This window comes from Otolemur garnettii, unplaced genomic scaffold (genome assembly GCF_000181295.1).
Source record: "Otolemur garnettii isolate 467f Iridium unplaced genomic scaffold, OtoGar3 scaffold00114, whole genome shotgun sequence".
NCBI lineage: Eukaryota > Metazoa > Chordata > Mammalia > Primates > Galagidae > Otolemur > Otolemur garnettii.
The window spans coordinates 3,333,071-3,350,748 of NW_003852509.1; the positions used below are offsets into that span (position 1 = coordinate 3,333,071).

Below are 17,678 nucleotides of genomic sequence, written 5' to 3' on the forward strand. Positions count from 1 at the left end.
GCCGGTTGAGCTATAGGCGCCGAGCCGACTTTGACTTTTATATATAACAATGCTTGTTTAATAATCATATTTTTCATTTTTATACTTTATTAAATTCAACTGTTATTATGATTGAAGCTTATAGGCATTTGTCTTGCTAAATTAGAAATTATTTAAGTTCCAGGTCTGCAGGAAATCTTTCAACCTCCTGTTAACTGTCCAAAATTAACATACTAAATCCAATCGCGTATCTGACCGCAGGCCAGGGGCTGCCACCATTATCCTAACCTCTTCAGTGCCAGGCTATGCCACTGACTCAAGTCATCACCCAAGCAACCCACTGATGGAAACTTCTTATTTTACTGCCTTTCTTAACGGGAAGTTCTGCCCAGAAAGAGGATATTGTCTAACTCACATTCACTCCTGGGAAACCCAATGGAATTAACAAAATGTTTCTTTTTTTTTCTTTTTTATTAAATCATAGCTATGTACATTAATGCAGTCATGGGGTACAGTGTGCTGGTTCTATATACAATCTGAAACATTTTCATCAAACTGGTTAACATAGCCTTCATGTCATTTTCTTAGTTATCATGTTAAGACATTCGTATTCTACATTCAGAAAGATTCATATATACCCCCGTAAGATGAACCATAGGCGTGATCCCACCAATCACCCTCCCTCCACCCATCCTCCGCCCTCCCCTCCCAAAATATTTCTAGAGTCCATAAAGTATGACACTTGCCAGGACTTCAAATAAGATCCACATGTCCCACGCAGTGTAAACTCTGTGATACAGTGTTACCATTTCACGTATACAAGCCCAGGACTTACTATGGGTAATTAAGGTTCTTTTTTATATATATTTATGTAAATGGAAGTTAGCTGCATAGTGAAATAAACGTGCCATCGATGGATGACCTCACTCAAAAATTGCATAGTCAAATGCATAAAAAAAAAAGAATGCCTGGATTGACAAAGTGATAACTTCCCTTCTTTTCAAGTATTTGATACAATTTAAAACTAAAAGAGAAAAAAAATATGTATACAAGGAAATTATTTGAAAGAAAAATGTTTAAAGGCAACCAAACTAAAGAGAACGATATAAATATATTAGCCACTTGGATTAATAGTATTACTATTATGAAGGCTTTAATTTAATCTTTAATTTTCTGGAAGTAAAAGCAAATGAGGAAATAGAGTTTATTTAAATAATTCTCTCTTAAGAAAATGTAGTCACTAATTGAGATAAACTCTTTTGTTGCTGTATGTTCTAAAAGGTATTTTTCATTTGCAAGGAAGTGGTCTTCAATAAAGATTTTCCAGAAAATGTAGAAGTCATCTTTATTGACAGACATCTCTCGGGTTTTGATATAATGTGGGGAACGTGGAACATGATATAATTAACTGTTACTTCTTATAGGTGGCTAAGTAGATGATTAAATTGGTCAACAGAGTATTATCACGATAAAGCCCTGTGTATTAGGAATGGGCTTTTTTTTTTTTTGAGACAGAGCCTCAAGCTGTCCCCCTGGGTAGAGTGCTGTGGCATCACAGCTCACAGCAACCTCCAACTCCTGGGCTCAAGTGAGTCTCCTGCCTCAGTCTCCCAAGTAGCTGGGACCACAGGCACCCACCACAATACCCGGCTATTTTTTGGTTGCAGCTGTCATTGTTGTTTGGCGGCCTGGGCTGGATTTGAACCTGCCACCTTCGGTATATGTGGCTGGCGCCTTAGCCACTTGAGCCATGGGCACCGAGCCAGGAATGTGCTTTTAAAGTATTCTTTTCATGCTTGTTTTCAGGGGTTGAGTACAAGGCGCCTGTCACTCCTTTTGTGTATCCATCTCAAAACAGGCACTAAGAAGAAAGTATCTGAGGATTAAAATTCTGGAAAATGCCCTATGTCTTTGGAACTACAAAGGAATAAACATTTTCAGCAGATGTTATCACGATGGAATATTGACAAGTAGATTAGCCCTCTATAATTCCAATTATCTCTATAAATACATGCTAATTATTCATGTTTGCTGCAATAATCTTTAATATTACATTATAATACCAATAAAGTTTCTCAATTTGAATTTTGGTGGGCATAGTAACATCACAACAAATGAGAGTTTAGAACCTTAACACACCTCTGGGTGCCTTTACAGAGATTTGTTCTTTGCATTGACAGAGGGACACACAATATCTCCATTGGAGGGGACTCCCTATAAAGGAATGTTCTTTCAATGGTGTAATTGTTACCTTCTTAATCTTATTATGTTTATTTCTATATTAATCAATGTATAGGATTTTCTGTAAATGTATTCATTTAAAAAAATTTCCTGAGACTTTTTCTTAACTCCACGGTTTGGCACACAAATAATGCATGCATGGATTCGTGTGTCCCACGTAAATTGCTTCTACTGACATCAATTGATAGTTATTCATGTGTCCCTCATTCCCTGCTGAGTTCTACCTGCACCAAAGACATCAAAATCTTTAAAGTAATACCGTCATGTCATCTTCACGTTTACTCAGGATACCAGGTGACACAGGGTCTGGTGGTTTCAGAACCACCTTTTACAGAAACGTCGCTTCATCATATATGCTGTATTCTCATTTATGGTGCAAAATGTAAGGACACTATGGTTGTAAAGGACCAGAAATCCTTTCTATCAATAATTTTGCTAATAAGGAGGCAATTTGCTTTTTACAGATAGATGTCTATTCTTTGAAAAATTAACTTAGAATTTTACTATCATATAATCGTGTATAGTTAGTCTTCAGGACAGTGCTTATTATCTGTGTACATCTTCTTAGATATCTATCTATGGGTATGAACAATACTATTTATGTATTTGTTTATTTGTTCATTTATTTATTTATTATTGGAGACAGAGTCTCACTGTTGCCCAGGCTACAGTGCCATAGCATCAGGCTACATCACAGGAGCCTCAAATTCTACCCTCATTCCAGCCTCAGCTTCCTCAGTAGTGGGGACTAGAGGCACCTGCCGCCACGCTTGGCTGGTATTTCCACTTTTTGTACAGATGGGGTCTTACTCTTACTCAGACTGGTCTTGAACTCCTGAGCTCCAGGGACCTTCCTGCCTTGGCCTCCCAGGGTGCTAGGATTAGGCATGAGCCCCCTCACCCGGCCTAAATAACCTTTAAGACACTTGTTATAGGCTTGTCTGTCCCTATTTGATCCTATGGCCCCGACTTCCCAACACACGCCGTTCCTCTCAAGTGATGTAAACATCTTTGTTCTAAAATGCTGCATAAAAGAGAGATTAGTTAAAGACCATTCTCATTTTAGGCTTTTGTAAAAAGAAGAATGTGTGCCCTTATGGACTCAAATTTACCTTCTTTTCAGTCATATTTATTCCCAAACTTCCCCTGGCCTGCTTTTGGTCACCTCATCTTTATCTCACATTTTGATTAGTACAGTGATTAAATACAAGCTGCCTAATCTTGTTCTTCACCGACCAGACCACTTTCTTTGCCCCAGCGTCTGAGAGTTGTTTGCCTTCTGTGTTGCTGAGTTACGCCACACCTCCTTTCAGATTTTTCTGTTTCGGGTCCAGCTGAGCTCTCTGCAAAGGGGCTGCTCTGGTGCCCCCATGCCTGGTCCTGCCGTCCCTGGTGCTCCGCACCAGCCCAGCTCTAACACTTCACCTCTGTCACGCATGTGGAGCCCAGCTGTCTCCCGCACCAGCACCTGGCGTGCGTCAGCTGCCAGCACAGAAATCCCTGCAGGGGTTTCTCCTTCCCGTGACATGAAACCACTGTTTCCACAGCAACTTAATTACTCTTCTGTTTCAGGTGGATTATTGCATCTTGATGAGAGAAATGATGCAATGTGTGGAAAGCACTTGGAATCCAGTCTTACCCACTTGTCAGCTTCTAGAAGTGTAGAATAACAGGTTTAAATGACTTCACTAAAAATTGTCCTTGCACACGTGTGTGAGCTTTGCACTCTCAGCTTCTAAAAGGCTGGACACAGTGTCACCTGGAGAAGGAGGAAGAGAGGACAGGTCTCCCCACACTTCAGATCCTGGGGTCTGCATATAACTGCTTCCTACATCTCACCATATTAAGCATTGGTTAGAATGACATTTTTGTGTTTTTTAATATTTTCCAAAAACTTATTTATAATTTCTGAGGGGGACAGATAAACATACTAGGTTTTTTTTTTTTTTTTTAAACAGGGGATGATTTGAATTTAGAGAGAGAATTCAAGGGAGAAAATAAAAATAAGTCACTACATAAGTCCTGCATTTAAATCAACATGAAATAGATAACTAGACTAAATAAATGAAAATACATGTAACCTAAACAATCATGCCCTCCTAATAATTTGAAATAAAAAAGCACATTGTATCTTACATGTGAAAATTGAGAATTTAGTAAATGAAATTGAATATGACTTACTGGGTATTCCATTTTTTATTTTAAAACATTTTCTCTCTTCTTTTTGGGCGTTTTCGTGCTCTGGATATCACTTGCTCTCTGGGATGCTGCTGTATACCTGAAGTATCCCACAGTGACAGTGATGTGGTATCACCTGAAATTAGATTTTAATATTCCCAACTGCTCGTCAAAATTTTCCACTGAGTATTTTAATTTCATGTATTTTTCAGGATGAACTAAAATCCTAAGTGATATGTGGAGTATGGTTTGGTAATCTGTGGTAATAGAGAAAGAAAAGAATAAAATGTATTTGTAATCTATATTCTAAAGTTAAAAGAGAGGGAGATTTTAGACTTATACTGATATAACAAGAGACATAAGTGGTTGTATCTTTTTCATATTTTGCAGTTTTATTTTCTATAAAAAGCCTCAAATGGCTTGAAAATCTGTGTTAGAAATAAAGATATTGCTGCTGAAAGCTTACAGTATTTTATACTTTTCAAAATACAGCCATTTAGAGAAAAATCTATTTCAACTTAAAAAACTTCATGACACTCCCCATACCTACTCAGCACACCGGGGATTGATAAGGTCCATGGCTTGAAATTATTCCATTAGTTTACATACCTGGAGTTTCCCTTCTGACCCAGATTGTCCTGCCTGGTGCTCTCAAATGAGCAACCCACCAGCAGGAGGTGAAGATAACTCTCTCTCACCTTTTCAGGATCCAAGGGCAGGTGGAGCAGGGTGTGCCTGGTCTGGGAGGGGTAGAGTGTGTGTCCTGCTGGTTCCCACATCAAGGAAGTGGAGGGCCTCTACCCTTAGCTCACTGAAGGAGAAAGTGCTTCTTCACCTGGGCCTCTTGACCCACCGAGTTGATTTCACTTTGCCTTTTGCATAAATCAGATCTAAAGAGCCCGGTGAGGTGGTGGTTGCGAGGATTGGGTATAGTACAGGATGGGTCTGGCTCCAGGGCCAGCATATAGACAGGGCAGCAGGGTGTGTTCTGTGATCCCTTCTCGCATCTCCCAGAGCTGCCTGTGCAGACTCTGTAGGCTCCAGGGCCTGCGTCAGGAACAGCACTGTGTCGGCTGTGCTGGGTCCCAAGTTTGCACTTACCTGTCTTGAAGTTCTTAATCTTTTATCTTTGAGCTTGTATGTTTTTGCTTTTTTAAAGTTAGATCTAATGTGACCATGGAGCAAACATGGAGAGAGAAAGTCTGCTGGCTGCAGTCGCCCCGTGGGACCAGCCCATCAGCAGCACAGGCCACCTGAGGTCTCACTGTGCACAGGAACCACTAGGGTCACTGCCCTTCCTGGGCATGTCCTGCCCACCTCCTACGGTTTCTGTCTCTGGATGGACTTAAGTCCTGCCCACCTGCTCCCTACCCCCAGCCTCTGTTCTCAGAGTCCCAATTAGCTAATCTGATAATCGCACTCATGTTAGCATTAAGTACAAAAACTAAAGCATCAAACATCCAGGGTCCCATAAAGAACAATGAGCTGGTGTACTCCAGGGAGGCCCATCTGCCTGTTTGTTCAAAATATGCTAGACTGATGGAAGAGATATTGGCCAATCGTTAGGTCTTTAGCACCATTTCAAATTCATTTTTTGATAAAATTAATTAACACATTCAGCATTGCCTTTGCTGCGTGTTTTAGATCCCCAGAACTCATTCCATTTGTAATGGAGAGATTGTGTCTTTGATGAAGCAAAATTGATTTTTGCATCTATAAATCCTATAGCTGCATATTTTGTTTGTTCATGGGAAGGGTTTATAGAGAGAGGTTTCAGCCTTAGATAATATGGAGTTAGTTTATTTGATATTTTAGTCTGAATTCTAGTATTATTTGTTGATGGTTAAAAACAATATCTGTGAATCCCTTAATGAAAGGCAACTCATGTAGGAAGGTGTGGGATTATAGCTTTAGAGGGTGTAAATACTGGTCCTGTTTAGCTAGGAGCAGACTGTGAATGAGAAATTTTGTTCTCTAGAGACAGATAGGGAGGGAAGGAGTGGGGGAGAGAGAGAGAGAGACTGAGAGACTGAATATAAACCGATGGGCTTCGTATTACGTTTTTCTGGAAGAGTAGAATTCTCAGATTCATACTTAAATTTTTTTCATAAAGCCTGCTAAGTATGCTTGAAAAAGACAAAAACGAGTGGACAGTATCATTGAGTTTGGCATGTAATAGGAAACATGATTTATAAGAATCTTTTACAATGTCTCTGTACTGGTATTGATGTGTTTTATACTAAATGTGAAAGTAACAAATTTTAGTACATGAAGAAAAACCTCATTCACTGCATGATGGAAATGAAATCAATATTTAAGGATTAGCTCATAACTCTGATTTGAAGTTACAACAAATCTTCTCGGTAGGACAACTAGAGAGGAAGGTAAAGTGTTTGCTCATTTCTACAAGAGAACAGCAATGGAAAAAAGAAGAAAAAACCTTCATTACTTAACAGCGAGACTATTGTCCATCTTGAGTAATCCCCCATGTCTGTCTTTGCGTTCCCAGCTGTGGGTCTTGCTGCGTGCCAAGAGCCCACCGTGCCCAGCAACGGCATCAAAATAGGAGATCGGTACATGGTGAACGACGTGCTGTCCTTCCAGTGCGAGCCCGGGTACACCTTGCAGGTAGCTTTCTTTTGTGGTCTTGGTAACAGGATGGGTGCAGCTCGGTAATCTTTGGGCAACTCAAAGATGGAGCCTTTGATTTGTACCCAGACAGCAAATTTGGTTTTCCTTACTCAGTTTATGAGCCAAACTACTTATATTAAAGCATGGGTGTTGATACTTTTAATCATCATTTGGAAATAGCATTTAAATGATAAAGTACTGTTTCAAAGCAAAGCATTCTGTATTTTACATTTTTTTATTTCAAAATATATGTTCTACTAACTATGCAGAGAACATTCTGGAAGCAAAGCATTGGTACTGCCTCTTCACACCCCAATAATAGAGTCTGCTCCTGACCCAAGCTTGTACTGCTTTGCAAACTGTTTTCATTGTTCTGTTCAATAAATCATCATTAGGTGCTGACTTCATGCTGGGCAAATAAGGCATCCAAATAATAGATTTAAGTAACTTTCATGAAATGCTAAGTAGGGGGTTTATATACTTGGATAGTTTTTTTGAATAGGAAATTTTTATTAAAAATTTTATACTAATGTATTGTAAGATTACTCGTTTTTCTTTTACTTGGTTTAAGCATGAATAAGCTTATTCCAATAATTGTTTCTATCCCTTAGCACAATTCTTATATAATTCTCCATGCTGATGATAAAACTCATTTGAAACATGTATATTCCATAGTCCAGGAGAAATATGTATTTAAGCCTACTACTAATGCTTCTAATCTTCAGTTACTACAGGCAATAGGGTATTTTGGCTGTGTGTGCATTGTGACTTTGGAGCTGGCAATTTTTCTTTTTTTCTTTTTTGAGACAGAGGCTCAAGCTGTCATCCTGGATAGAGTGCTGTGGTGTCACAGCTCACAGCAACCTCAAACTCTTGGGCTTACGTGATTCTCTTTCCTCAGCCTCCCAAGTAGCTGGGACTACAGGCACCCACCATAATGCCCAGCTGTTTTTTGGTTGTAGTTGTCATTGTTGTTGGCAGGCCTGGGCTAGATTTGAACCCACCAGCTCTGGTGTATGTGGCTGGCATCCTAGCCGCTGAGCTACAGGCACTGAGCCAGCAGTTGGCAATTTTTCAAAAAACTTTCTTTTAGCCATGGTCTTTAATGACTTAAATAAAACAGCCCAAGTAAACATCAGAAAAGAGTTGCAACGACACAATGATATGACACCATTGTGTGTAAGTCAAGTTCTGCAGGTATCTCGGGGTGAATGTCTTGTCATCCTGAGCAAAGTAACAAACGGCACCTACAGCAGGTACCAAATATGGGATGTGGATACGAAACTTCATGGTTTTCCCCAGCCATCTATGCGGTGTGGATACCATACGATGTGTGCTTTAAAACTAGAGGGAATATTTGTAAAATGCCTCACAGGCTTTACAAGGGAAAAATATTATTATTGTTATTAGGAACAGATATCAATACATAGAGTAATCTTCATGACAACAAGCCTATGATACATAAAGATTGGGATGGACTTTCCAGTAGTTGCTGTAACTCTGCAAAGAGCAGCAGCAGAACTGGAGCTTCTGCTGGGGAAACTGTAGTGAGGGGCACTGCGGAAAGCTGTGCCATCTCAATAAATTTTTAACCATGCACTAACACCATTTAGGCTGGTTGTTTTTTTTTTTTTTTGGCTGGGGTTGGGTTTGAACCAGCCCACCTCTGGCATATGGGGCCAGCGCCCTACTCCTTTGAACCACAGGTGCCGCCCTAGGCTGATTCTTTAGGACACACCTTTCCTGCTTCACATGTTATGATGTAAAACATTGTAGGTCATAGCTCAAAGTTTCATGTATGTTGACACCTCAGTCTCTACCAACATGCCATGCTCATGCCTGGTTAATTGCATTATCACTGACTGAAATCATTTAAATATTATGTTCTCTCCACTCTTTCCAAATTCCCACACTGGAATACTTGCTTTTGGCCATGGATGGTCATCTTCTTTCTACTTCGTGACTATGTGACTTTGAGATATATGTTAGCTTTTTTTAGTAAATGATAGTACTACAGCCATCAGAGAAGAAAATAGAAAAGATTCTTTAATAAAGAAATATCTTGATGGCACCTGTAGCTCAGTCAGTATGGTACTGGCCATATATACCGAGGCCCGTCGGTTTGAGCCCAGACCAGCTAAAAAATACAACAATGACAACTGCAACCAAAAAATAGCCAGGTGTTGTGGCGGGCACCTGTAGTCCCAACTACTTGGAAGGCTGAGACAAGAGAATCACTTAAGCCAAAGAGTTTGAGGTTGCTGTGAGCTGTGACTCCGCAGTACTCTACCCAGGCCAACAGCTTCAGTCTCTATCTCAAAAAAAAAAAAAAAAAAAAAAGAAGAAGAAGAAGAAGAAGGAGAAAAGGAATATCTTATAATGAACTGTTTAATGTGCTGCCTAGAAAAGCAGGCCTGTGGACAGACACACTTCTGTGCCGCCCCATCAGACCAGCATTAACTCGGCTTTTCAAATGCAAACTAAGCTATTTTTTCCTCATTACAAACAACGTGAAACTTTGAGTTTGCAAGCTGATGTTTTTCATTCACACAAGCAAATAAGGATTCTGGATTTTTTTAAATTGCTAACAACTGAAAATTTTACTAAGAGTAATATATTTGGAATGTTAGTGTGCGTAAATTACACAGTAATCATGAAAACCATTGTTCTTTGCGTAATGAAGATGTGGATGTCTACAGATACATGTGCAGGGTGAGATTCACGGGTGCACATGACATCAAAAGCTAGGAAGAAATCCTAAATATTGAATGATTTATGATTTCCATCTTCTCCAGACTTGTTTTAATGTTTTTTTTAAACATAAAAAAGAAAATTCTTATTACAACTAGTAAACACAGACTCTTGTCTTCCTTCTGATGCATTACAAAAATTTTAGCTATAGTCCCTCATCTGAATTGTTTTTACCAAAATCAATAGCAGAATATGACAGATTGGTCATAAATGGCTATTTTATTGATAGTTATCAATAAATACCTATGCAGGCTTCTGCAGTTTGTGTTTATCCATATTTCAGAGAGAAATTTATTAAACATAATTCAATGGATCAGAGAATGAGTTTACACAGAGGATAAATGTTACCAGCGAAAACACCGTTCGGAATGTCCTTTGAAAATACAGTTTTCCTTCACTGTAGCTGCTTTTAAAAATATCAAGAAGTCTGAGAAAATCAGTTTTGTGGCAGTCAGACTGAGTATGAAATGTCTCCACGCACTGGGCCTCCATTTGCCACTGACAGCTGCATTAGTGCCAGTTCTTTGAGGTGTTCCCAGGGTGGCTGGGATTATTTAACATGAATTGCAGATATGTGTTCAGTTGCCTCTATCCCGATTTTAAGTGGCAAATGGAAATTCAACAGGTAAGTAAGCCTGGCAGATAAGGCCACTGGGTCACACTCAGAGAAAAAAATAGGCTGTAGAGAGAGGCCTGATTCATTCCTTTTTCCTTTAATTGTAAGAGAGATTTTAGCAGCAAGTATCTCTGAGTTTGTCCCTCTCCTGTATGATTTTTGAAAGAGGAAGACTAGAACAGATTTTGTCAAACTGAAGGTTAAGAATCAGGCATATTGGGGGGAAAAAGCTTAAAGTCAAAAACTTTATGTATTTGAATGATGATGAGGTCTTGAGTGATGAAAATTACTTTTATTGCAGGCAAGTTAATTTGATGATTGTTGAGCCTATCTAGTAATGAATGAAATGACTATTAAGTCTTTTTTTTTTTTTTTGAGATGAAGGAAGACCTGACCCATTTCTCTTCCAAATATTGTGATCATGTGACTTATAACCAGCCCAAACAAAGAAGGTTGCATATTCATACGCTGAATGTATTGCTGGCATTTTAGCCTTCTAATCAACACTTAGTATTTCCTAATCATTTTCAGCCTTTCAGACCAAAACCTATAAATTCTGATGATGGGAAACCAAAAAAAGGTATACTTTAGCCAATTCAATTAATCTTCCTTAAATATTAGGAGATGGTCTAGGCAAAAATACTGCCTATTTAAAGAAAAATTGAAAGATTTTTATTTTAGTAAAAAGTAATAATATAGTAGTAATGGTTTTTTCTGTGCTGATTCAAATTATATGATTCGTTAATAGAAATAGATTTCACAATTTCTGACTTTTTACCTTTGTCATTAAAACAAAAAGATAAAACAGACAGTATAGATCATCTCATCTTAAATACTCTGTTTTCAGTTTCATGGGTTTTATTTCCTTTTCTACCCAACAGGGCCGTTCCCACATCTCGTGTATGCCGGGGACTGTTCGACGTTGGAACTACCCTTCTCCCCTCTGCATCGGTACGACCCCCACAGGCTGGCTGCACATGTGAGATGGGTGGCCGGGCAGCCGTTCACTCTGCTCTTGGGCTGTTAGCTAGTCCAAAAGTCTGAGTGGTTTTCTCTATAGATGTTTCAGCCTCAGGGAAACTCAGTTCCTAGAAACAAAATTCAGAATTCCAAGTTACTGACGTGAGGTTGGACGGGTGGTATTTCTTTAGGGAAGGGCTTTCAGGACAGGACGTTGCCCAGACCAGAGGCTGGGAATGGTCACGCAGGTGATGCTCATTCTGTTCCATGGAGACCTTGTGCGCACAGTCCAGCAATGTTGGGGTGCTCTTGTTCTGTGCCCCCTCGTTGAGGCCCAGAGCATCACCTACCACCTGTACCATGGAGTCCAACTCAGAAATCGTTGCCTGTAGCTCAGGTGACCACAGGACCTTGTCAGGGGCTGTGCCAGCATAATCACATCAGTGAGGGAACTCTCCACACCTCGCCTCTCAGCCACTGACCTCTGCAAGTCCCTTCCCCTCCAGGTGCCTGGCCTCAGAGAGGGCCCTTATCACACACATGTTTTTTGGTCTAAGCAACAGGCTGGATGTGAGCTTAGATTTCTTCTTCACCCCTACATCTAAGCTTCCTCACTCGTGTCTAGTTTTCTGTGTGAGGGCTCTGTAGACTCTCACCTAAAACCTCCAATTTCAGCAACACTTCAACTTTATCATAAGCTAGGACTTGTCAATGCCTGACCACAGAAAGTTCTTCAGTTTCCTGCCTCCTCTGCACCTGTGGCCGCAGTAACACGGCCCCCACCCTGTGTCCTTTCATGTAAGAACCCCGGGGTGACTCACCCCTCTGCTGTGCATATGTCCCAATTCCTGTCATCATTTCACTTCAGTAGAGATGCACTATGGTTGAAGAATTATTGGTGCCTGCCCTAGCAGAGCCCAAAGGGAAAGGAAAAATCAGAATAACTGTGTCTTCATTTAAAACGTTGACATTCTGTTCATCACGGATTGTTTTACATTGCTTTTGATTTTCCAAATATCACACTCACAGGTTGTTGGGGGTTTGGGCAGCTCAGAGGATGCTCTCCCCTCAGCACCGCGCAGGTCCCACCTTCTGGTGTAATTAGCCATCCCTCCATGGCCACCACTCACTTGTTGGGTGACGCAACCTGGCCATGAGAGGCTGTAATGATGTCACTCCTTATCAGCCCTCCCACAACCCCCAAGGACTTTAGTGACAGAGATGTCACTATGCCTCTCACCTCTGTACCTTCAGCACATGGTGAACACACAAGAATCTGACTCCAGAATGAGCGGGAGATGACTGAGCATGAGTCACCAGTGATGCTCTTGTCCAAGTTCCTGGTTAGTCTCCCAACACTCGGGTATTGTGCAGGATACACACAGAGGCACATTAGCCTCAGCCATTCTGTACTGATTGCCGGGGGTGTTCAGAGGGAGTGGCAGGAAGTTTAAAGGCCACAGGGTATCCCTAAAATTGTCCTCTGAGCTATTCACACGCAGTCTGCAGTTCATTTTGCCAAGGAATAGGATATCTTTGTTGGTCCCTAACAAGTAAAGCAACATAATTACTCTCTGTTGCTTGGTCCTCTGACAGCCTAATTTCCCCTCATCTCATATAAATCATAGGTATTACATGGTTTTCAGAAATATGTATTTTAAGCACCTTGTATGGGACACAGATGGAATTGTACAGAGGAAAATAAAACTACATACAGCAAACCCATAAAACAAAACTTCAGTGAGAAAATAATGCCTGTTCAGGCTACATCAGCATATCCTACTTGCTTACAAGTGAAAAATGTTCCTTAGTGGCCACTATCTTATTTTATGAAAGTTATTTCTTGGTAAAAATAAATGTCTAGATAAACATGTCACCTAAAAATGTGAAGTTATTTGCATGGAGGTTTAAAATCCCAGCCTTGATTTGGAAGGAAGCAACGAAAGTGTGGCAAGGACTCTGCCTTTTCTTTAAAGAGAATTATCAATCTTCCCAATTATTTTTTAGGGAAGAATATTGCCTTAAACTTGAGAATCGAAATGTTTTAAACTTTGAAATGAAGTGAATCCCCAGAAGGCATTCAATCAAATAATGTTCCCTTGCTATCAATGTGTATTATGAAAGGGAATGTTTTATTTGAATCGTTCACTTATGCTAACAAAATGCAATTGACTTTTATCTTTTATTTAACATGTCTTGGATATTAGCCATTGTTGAAGATAATATTAACTTACGTGATTCTTTATAAAGTGCGGAGAAAATTTTTTTTCATTGAAAAACCTCACACATGACCCATGATAAATCTCAAAAACTGATTGGAGAGATTAGAAGGTTTATGCTGCTGTTAGTCTTAGATTGACCCAAGCTGGGGCATTGTAGGATCAGACATCCACACGGCAACAATATTTTATTTATCAGCTCCTAGAAGTCGCATGTCCTAAGTTTGAAAAATACTAGTACCAATGAAGTCAGAGTATATATTAATAAGCCCACTTCTCTAGAGGTTACTGAGTATTTCAAGCACCATGGTCAGAGCTTAACCTATATTGACTATTTTGAGTATCATAACCACCCCCTAGTGGCCCCTGGCAGACAGCCAGGAGACCTCACTGCTCCTGGAGATCTTCAACCCAGGGGTAAAAATTTAATATATTCTTACAAAAAAACCCATGAATCTACGCAAAACAATATGTGTAAATCAACTGAATCATAACATCCCTAGCTATTTGATAAAAATAAACACCTTACTATCTAGAAATACCATATTTTCCAATGACTCTACAAATACACTGTTTATCTGGAGGAAAGTCGCCGGGCAGGAGGCAGGAGGTTGGTGGAGAATATGGGTGGGTTGAACCAACGTAAAGTACAACCAGACCAGTAGTGGAGTTTTTAAAATATAACAAAGGAAGAAAATATTGGGATGCAAATCTTTCAGGAGCTGCATTTTTATGCTCATTTATCAATTCTTAGTATTTTTGATGAAAAATAACAGAAAGATTATACATGGTTTTGGCCAAGTTCTCAGAGAGGCAATTACTATGTGTTTGATAGAGATGAGACCATGTCCTGGCCCACAGGGGGCTCACCCACCACAGGGACAGTCTGTCTGTGTCAGACACAGATACAGATGCTATTCTAGTGATGTCTGTCCTCCAGACCTGTGCCCACTGCTTGTGCAAGTCTGTCTCAGCCCTCAGCTGAGCAGGTGCATGGATGGTTGGTACATGTCTGCTCTCTTTGGAATTCTTGAGAGCCCCGAGAGAAAGGATATTACTTCTAGATCTGCTCAGGTACTTAGCTCTGCTCTGCAGATCCACAGTGGGTCTTCTACAAAGACTCAAGGACACAGTGCAAACTGGACCTCTCCTTCCAAATACTTGTCATCTCCTACAAAGTGACACCTTAGATAAGGGTTACATAGCAAAAAGTTGATGTTGTCCAAGACTTTTCTGGAATTATGATTCACACCAAAATAAGTATCTGTGAAATTTTTTAGCTTATACAATATTTGAAACCCAGAATATGATGGTTTGGTTTGAATAATCACTATTTTAACTAGAATTAAATTTTAGCTATTCCTTATACTAAATTTACCCTGAACAGAAAAAGGTTTTCTGTCATGATGATTACACAAAGAAAACGAACAAAAGAGCCCCACCCTACCCCCCAAAAAAACCAAAACTCCACTGCAGGTTCTAAGGGATCTCTGTAAAGAAGTTTCCAGGAAAAAAGTTATCTAAAATACTTTTTTCTGATGTGTTTGAATAAGAATAAACTTTTTCATGTGGTTTCCTGAAAGAAATGGCATCATTTCCATTAAGTTTGAAGTACAAGACAATCTCATTTTAATAGACCACAAATTTTCAAATATTTGCATTTCATACATTACAACTTAACATTGTTTGGAAGGTTTATGGTAAACTCAGTCATGTTTCTTTATAGTCAAACCTCAGATATCGTGGTAGCCCATGGGAGTGACTAAGATGAGGTGAGGTACCTGAACTGGTGTCCACCCTTCATTACGATTTAAGATGTCCCGAGAAGACAGAGGTTCCTGTTAGCTCCATTCCAAAGTTGAAAAGAAATCTGATGATAACATATCCTGGTTAAAACCTGGGTTCTGAAATCAGACGTAGTCAGAACAGCAATCTTGTTGTGCTAGTTACAAGATACATAACTTCAGGCAAATTTCTTGATATCTTCCAGATGGGCAGAGTCAAAGTACCAACCTTTCTAGGGTCATTACAAGAGTAAGCCATGTAATGAATTTATGTCAGTAAGTTAGCAATTAATAAACTGGAATACCACCAACCAATTAATAGCTGCAAATCAACCAAAGTCAATCTGATGCCCTCTACAATGCAAACATTAAATGGATGAACCTGCTCTCAGAGCCCCTGAGTACCAGAGGAGGATGTGCTTGGAAAAATGCTCTTCATTCCCAAGCAGTCCGCAGGCAAGAGGGAGCACTAAGCCTGAAAATAATCAAAGCACACTATGACTTATTGATATTATGTGCTATGATTAGGAGCAGAATTACACTCTGAAAACTTACTCTTCTTAGCAGAGCTGAGTAAAGCAGATTGGCTCTGATACTCTGGGGAGAAAGTGAGAACCCACAGAACTGACAGCCCTTATGCATTTAACAGCCACCTGTGGAGGGACCCTGACCAGCACGCAGGGCGTGATCCTGAGCCCTGGATTTCCAGGCTCTTACCCCAACAACCTAGACTGCACCTGGAGCATCTCTTTGCCCGTTGGTTACGGTGAGTGAAATGCTATTAATTCCTATATGTTCAACTCTTTCATTTATATCTTGGAAAGGATTAAGCTGAATTAAGAATGTGCCATGTTCTGTTGACACACAGAAGTGTATCTTTAATTGAAAGTGGCTTACAGATTTAAATAAAGCTTTACCAGAATAACTTTGAGGATGGAAAGTTATTTGAAAAAGCAGTTGAGCCATGCAACTCTTTTCGAGGCAAATTAACTTGGCTGGAGGATGATATAGTAGGCATAGGAAGTGTGAAATGTATCATCTCTAATTCAATTATCTATTTATTTATAATAATGCCTTTTCTAATCTGTTACTAGAATTCAATAGTGGTTACTGTTTATTCTTGGACAATTTTGTTGGCTTTTTTTCCAGGTTGTGACACATTTTAAATTGAATATGAAACATAAATATGAAAATATGGTATTATCCTATGAATTTTTATTATAAACTACATTGTTTACAGGTTTGTGAAGAGGGATTTTTGAACCTTTAGTTTATTAACTTTCAGGTTATTCACCTTAAATAACAGTCCTTAATTTTAATTATTTAGTACACTAAAACCTCATTTTCAGAAATGCGTGGTGTTTGTGGAACTTTGATTTCCGATCACGCCTTCCCGCTCTGCCTCCCAGCATCCTTTGTGTTTTAGTCATTTACGTGGGTTTCTCTACCTTTGATTTTCTCTAAAATGCTCAGTATTGGTGGACCGAGTTAGGCACTCAGTATGTGCCCTAGGGCAAAGTAACTGGGCTCTTGCTCACACACTGGATATTAACAATGAATGAACACAAGCATGAATGCAAATCAATGCAAGGGATGGTGTTTTATTAAGTTTCAAAGCGTTTGGCATCAAAATCTGTGCCCAGGATGCAGTTGCAATAGTGGGTGGTCAGGGCGCCTTGCTGTGTCCACAGGCAGAGGGCCCGGCAGCTTTGGGTCAGGTGCACGGACATGGAGGTTCTTCTGTTAGTGTAGAATGTTCTGCCTTGAGGGAGGAGCAGAGTGAAGAGCCCAAGGAGGGTGCCCATGTCTGCCCATCGGCCTGACGCGAGGGTGCCCATGTCTGCCCATCGGCCGGACGTGAGGGCGAGGAAGGGAGAGATTCTTCCCGAAGCGATAACAGCGGCCCTCTATTTCTATTTCTCTTTCTTCCACGATTTTTATGTTTTCTAAATCCTAAATCCTCTGAACTCAGAGACAGTAATTCAGCTGGTGCTAGAAGAAATGGAGGACTTTGAACAAATTTAATCAATACTGGAATTCTCCAAAGTGGGCCCACTTTGTCATCAGGGAGACCTGAATATTGGGACTTGTTGGTACCCGTCCTTGGAGTAAGGGGTAAGGGTCGAATCCAAGATATGTCAAGTCAGGATGTTTCCAGCATGGCCCAGTGAGCTTAAGGGTCACGGTCTGTGGCAAATCTTCATAGAAGTGAAGATGGGGGGCGGCCCCTGTGGCTCAAAGGGGTAGAGCACTGGCCCCATATGCTGGAGGTGGCGGGTTCAAACCCAGCCCTGGTCAAAATCTGCAAAAAAAAAAAAA

The 17,678-nt window shown here is 40.1% G+C and overlaps 1 protein-coding gene across 1 annotated transcript in view; it reads left to right on the top strand.

Moving 5' to 3' along the window:
- Positions 1 to 17,678, top strand: part of CSMD1 (CUB and Sushi multiple domains 1) — a 1,810,668-nt gene that overhangs the window by 1,625,203 nt on the left and 167,787 nt on the right. Inside the window, exons 38-40 of the mRNA XM_023517585.1 lie at positions 6,908 to 7,026; positions 11,278 to 11,347; positions 16,009 to 16,125. Coding sequence (XP_023373353.1) covers positions 6,908 to 7,026; positions 11,278 to 11,347; positions 16,009 to 16,125 — 306 coding nt within the window. The remainder of the gene's footprint in view (positions 1 to 6,907; positions 7,027 to 11,277; positions 11,348 to 16,008; positions 16,126 to 17,678) is intronic.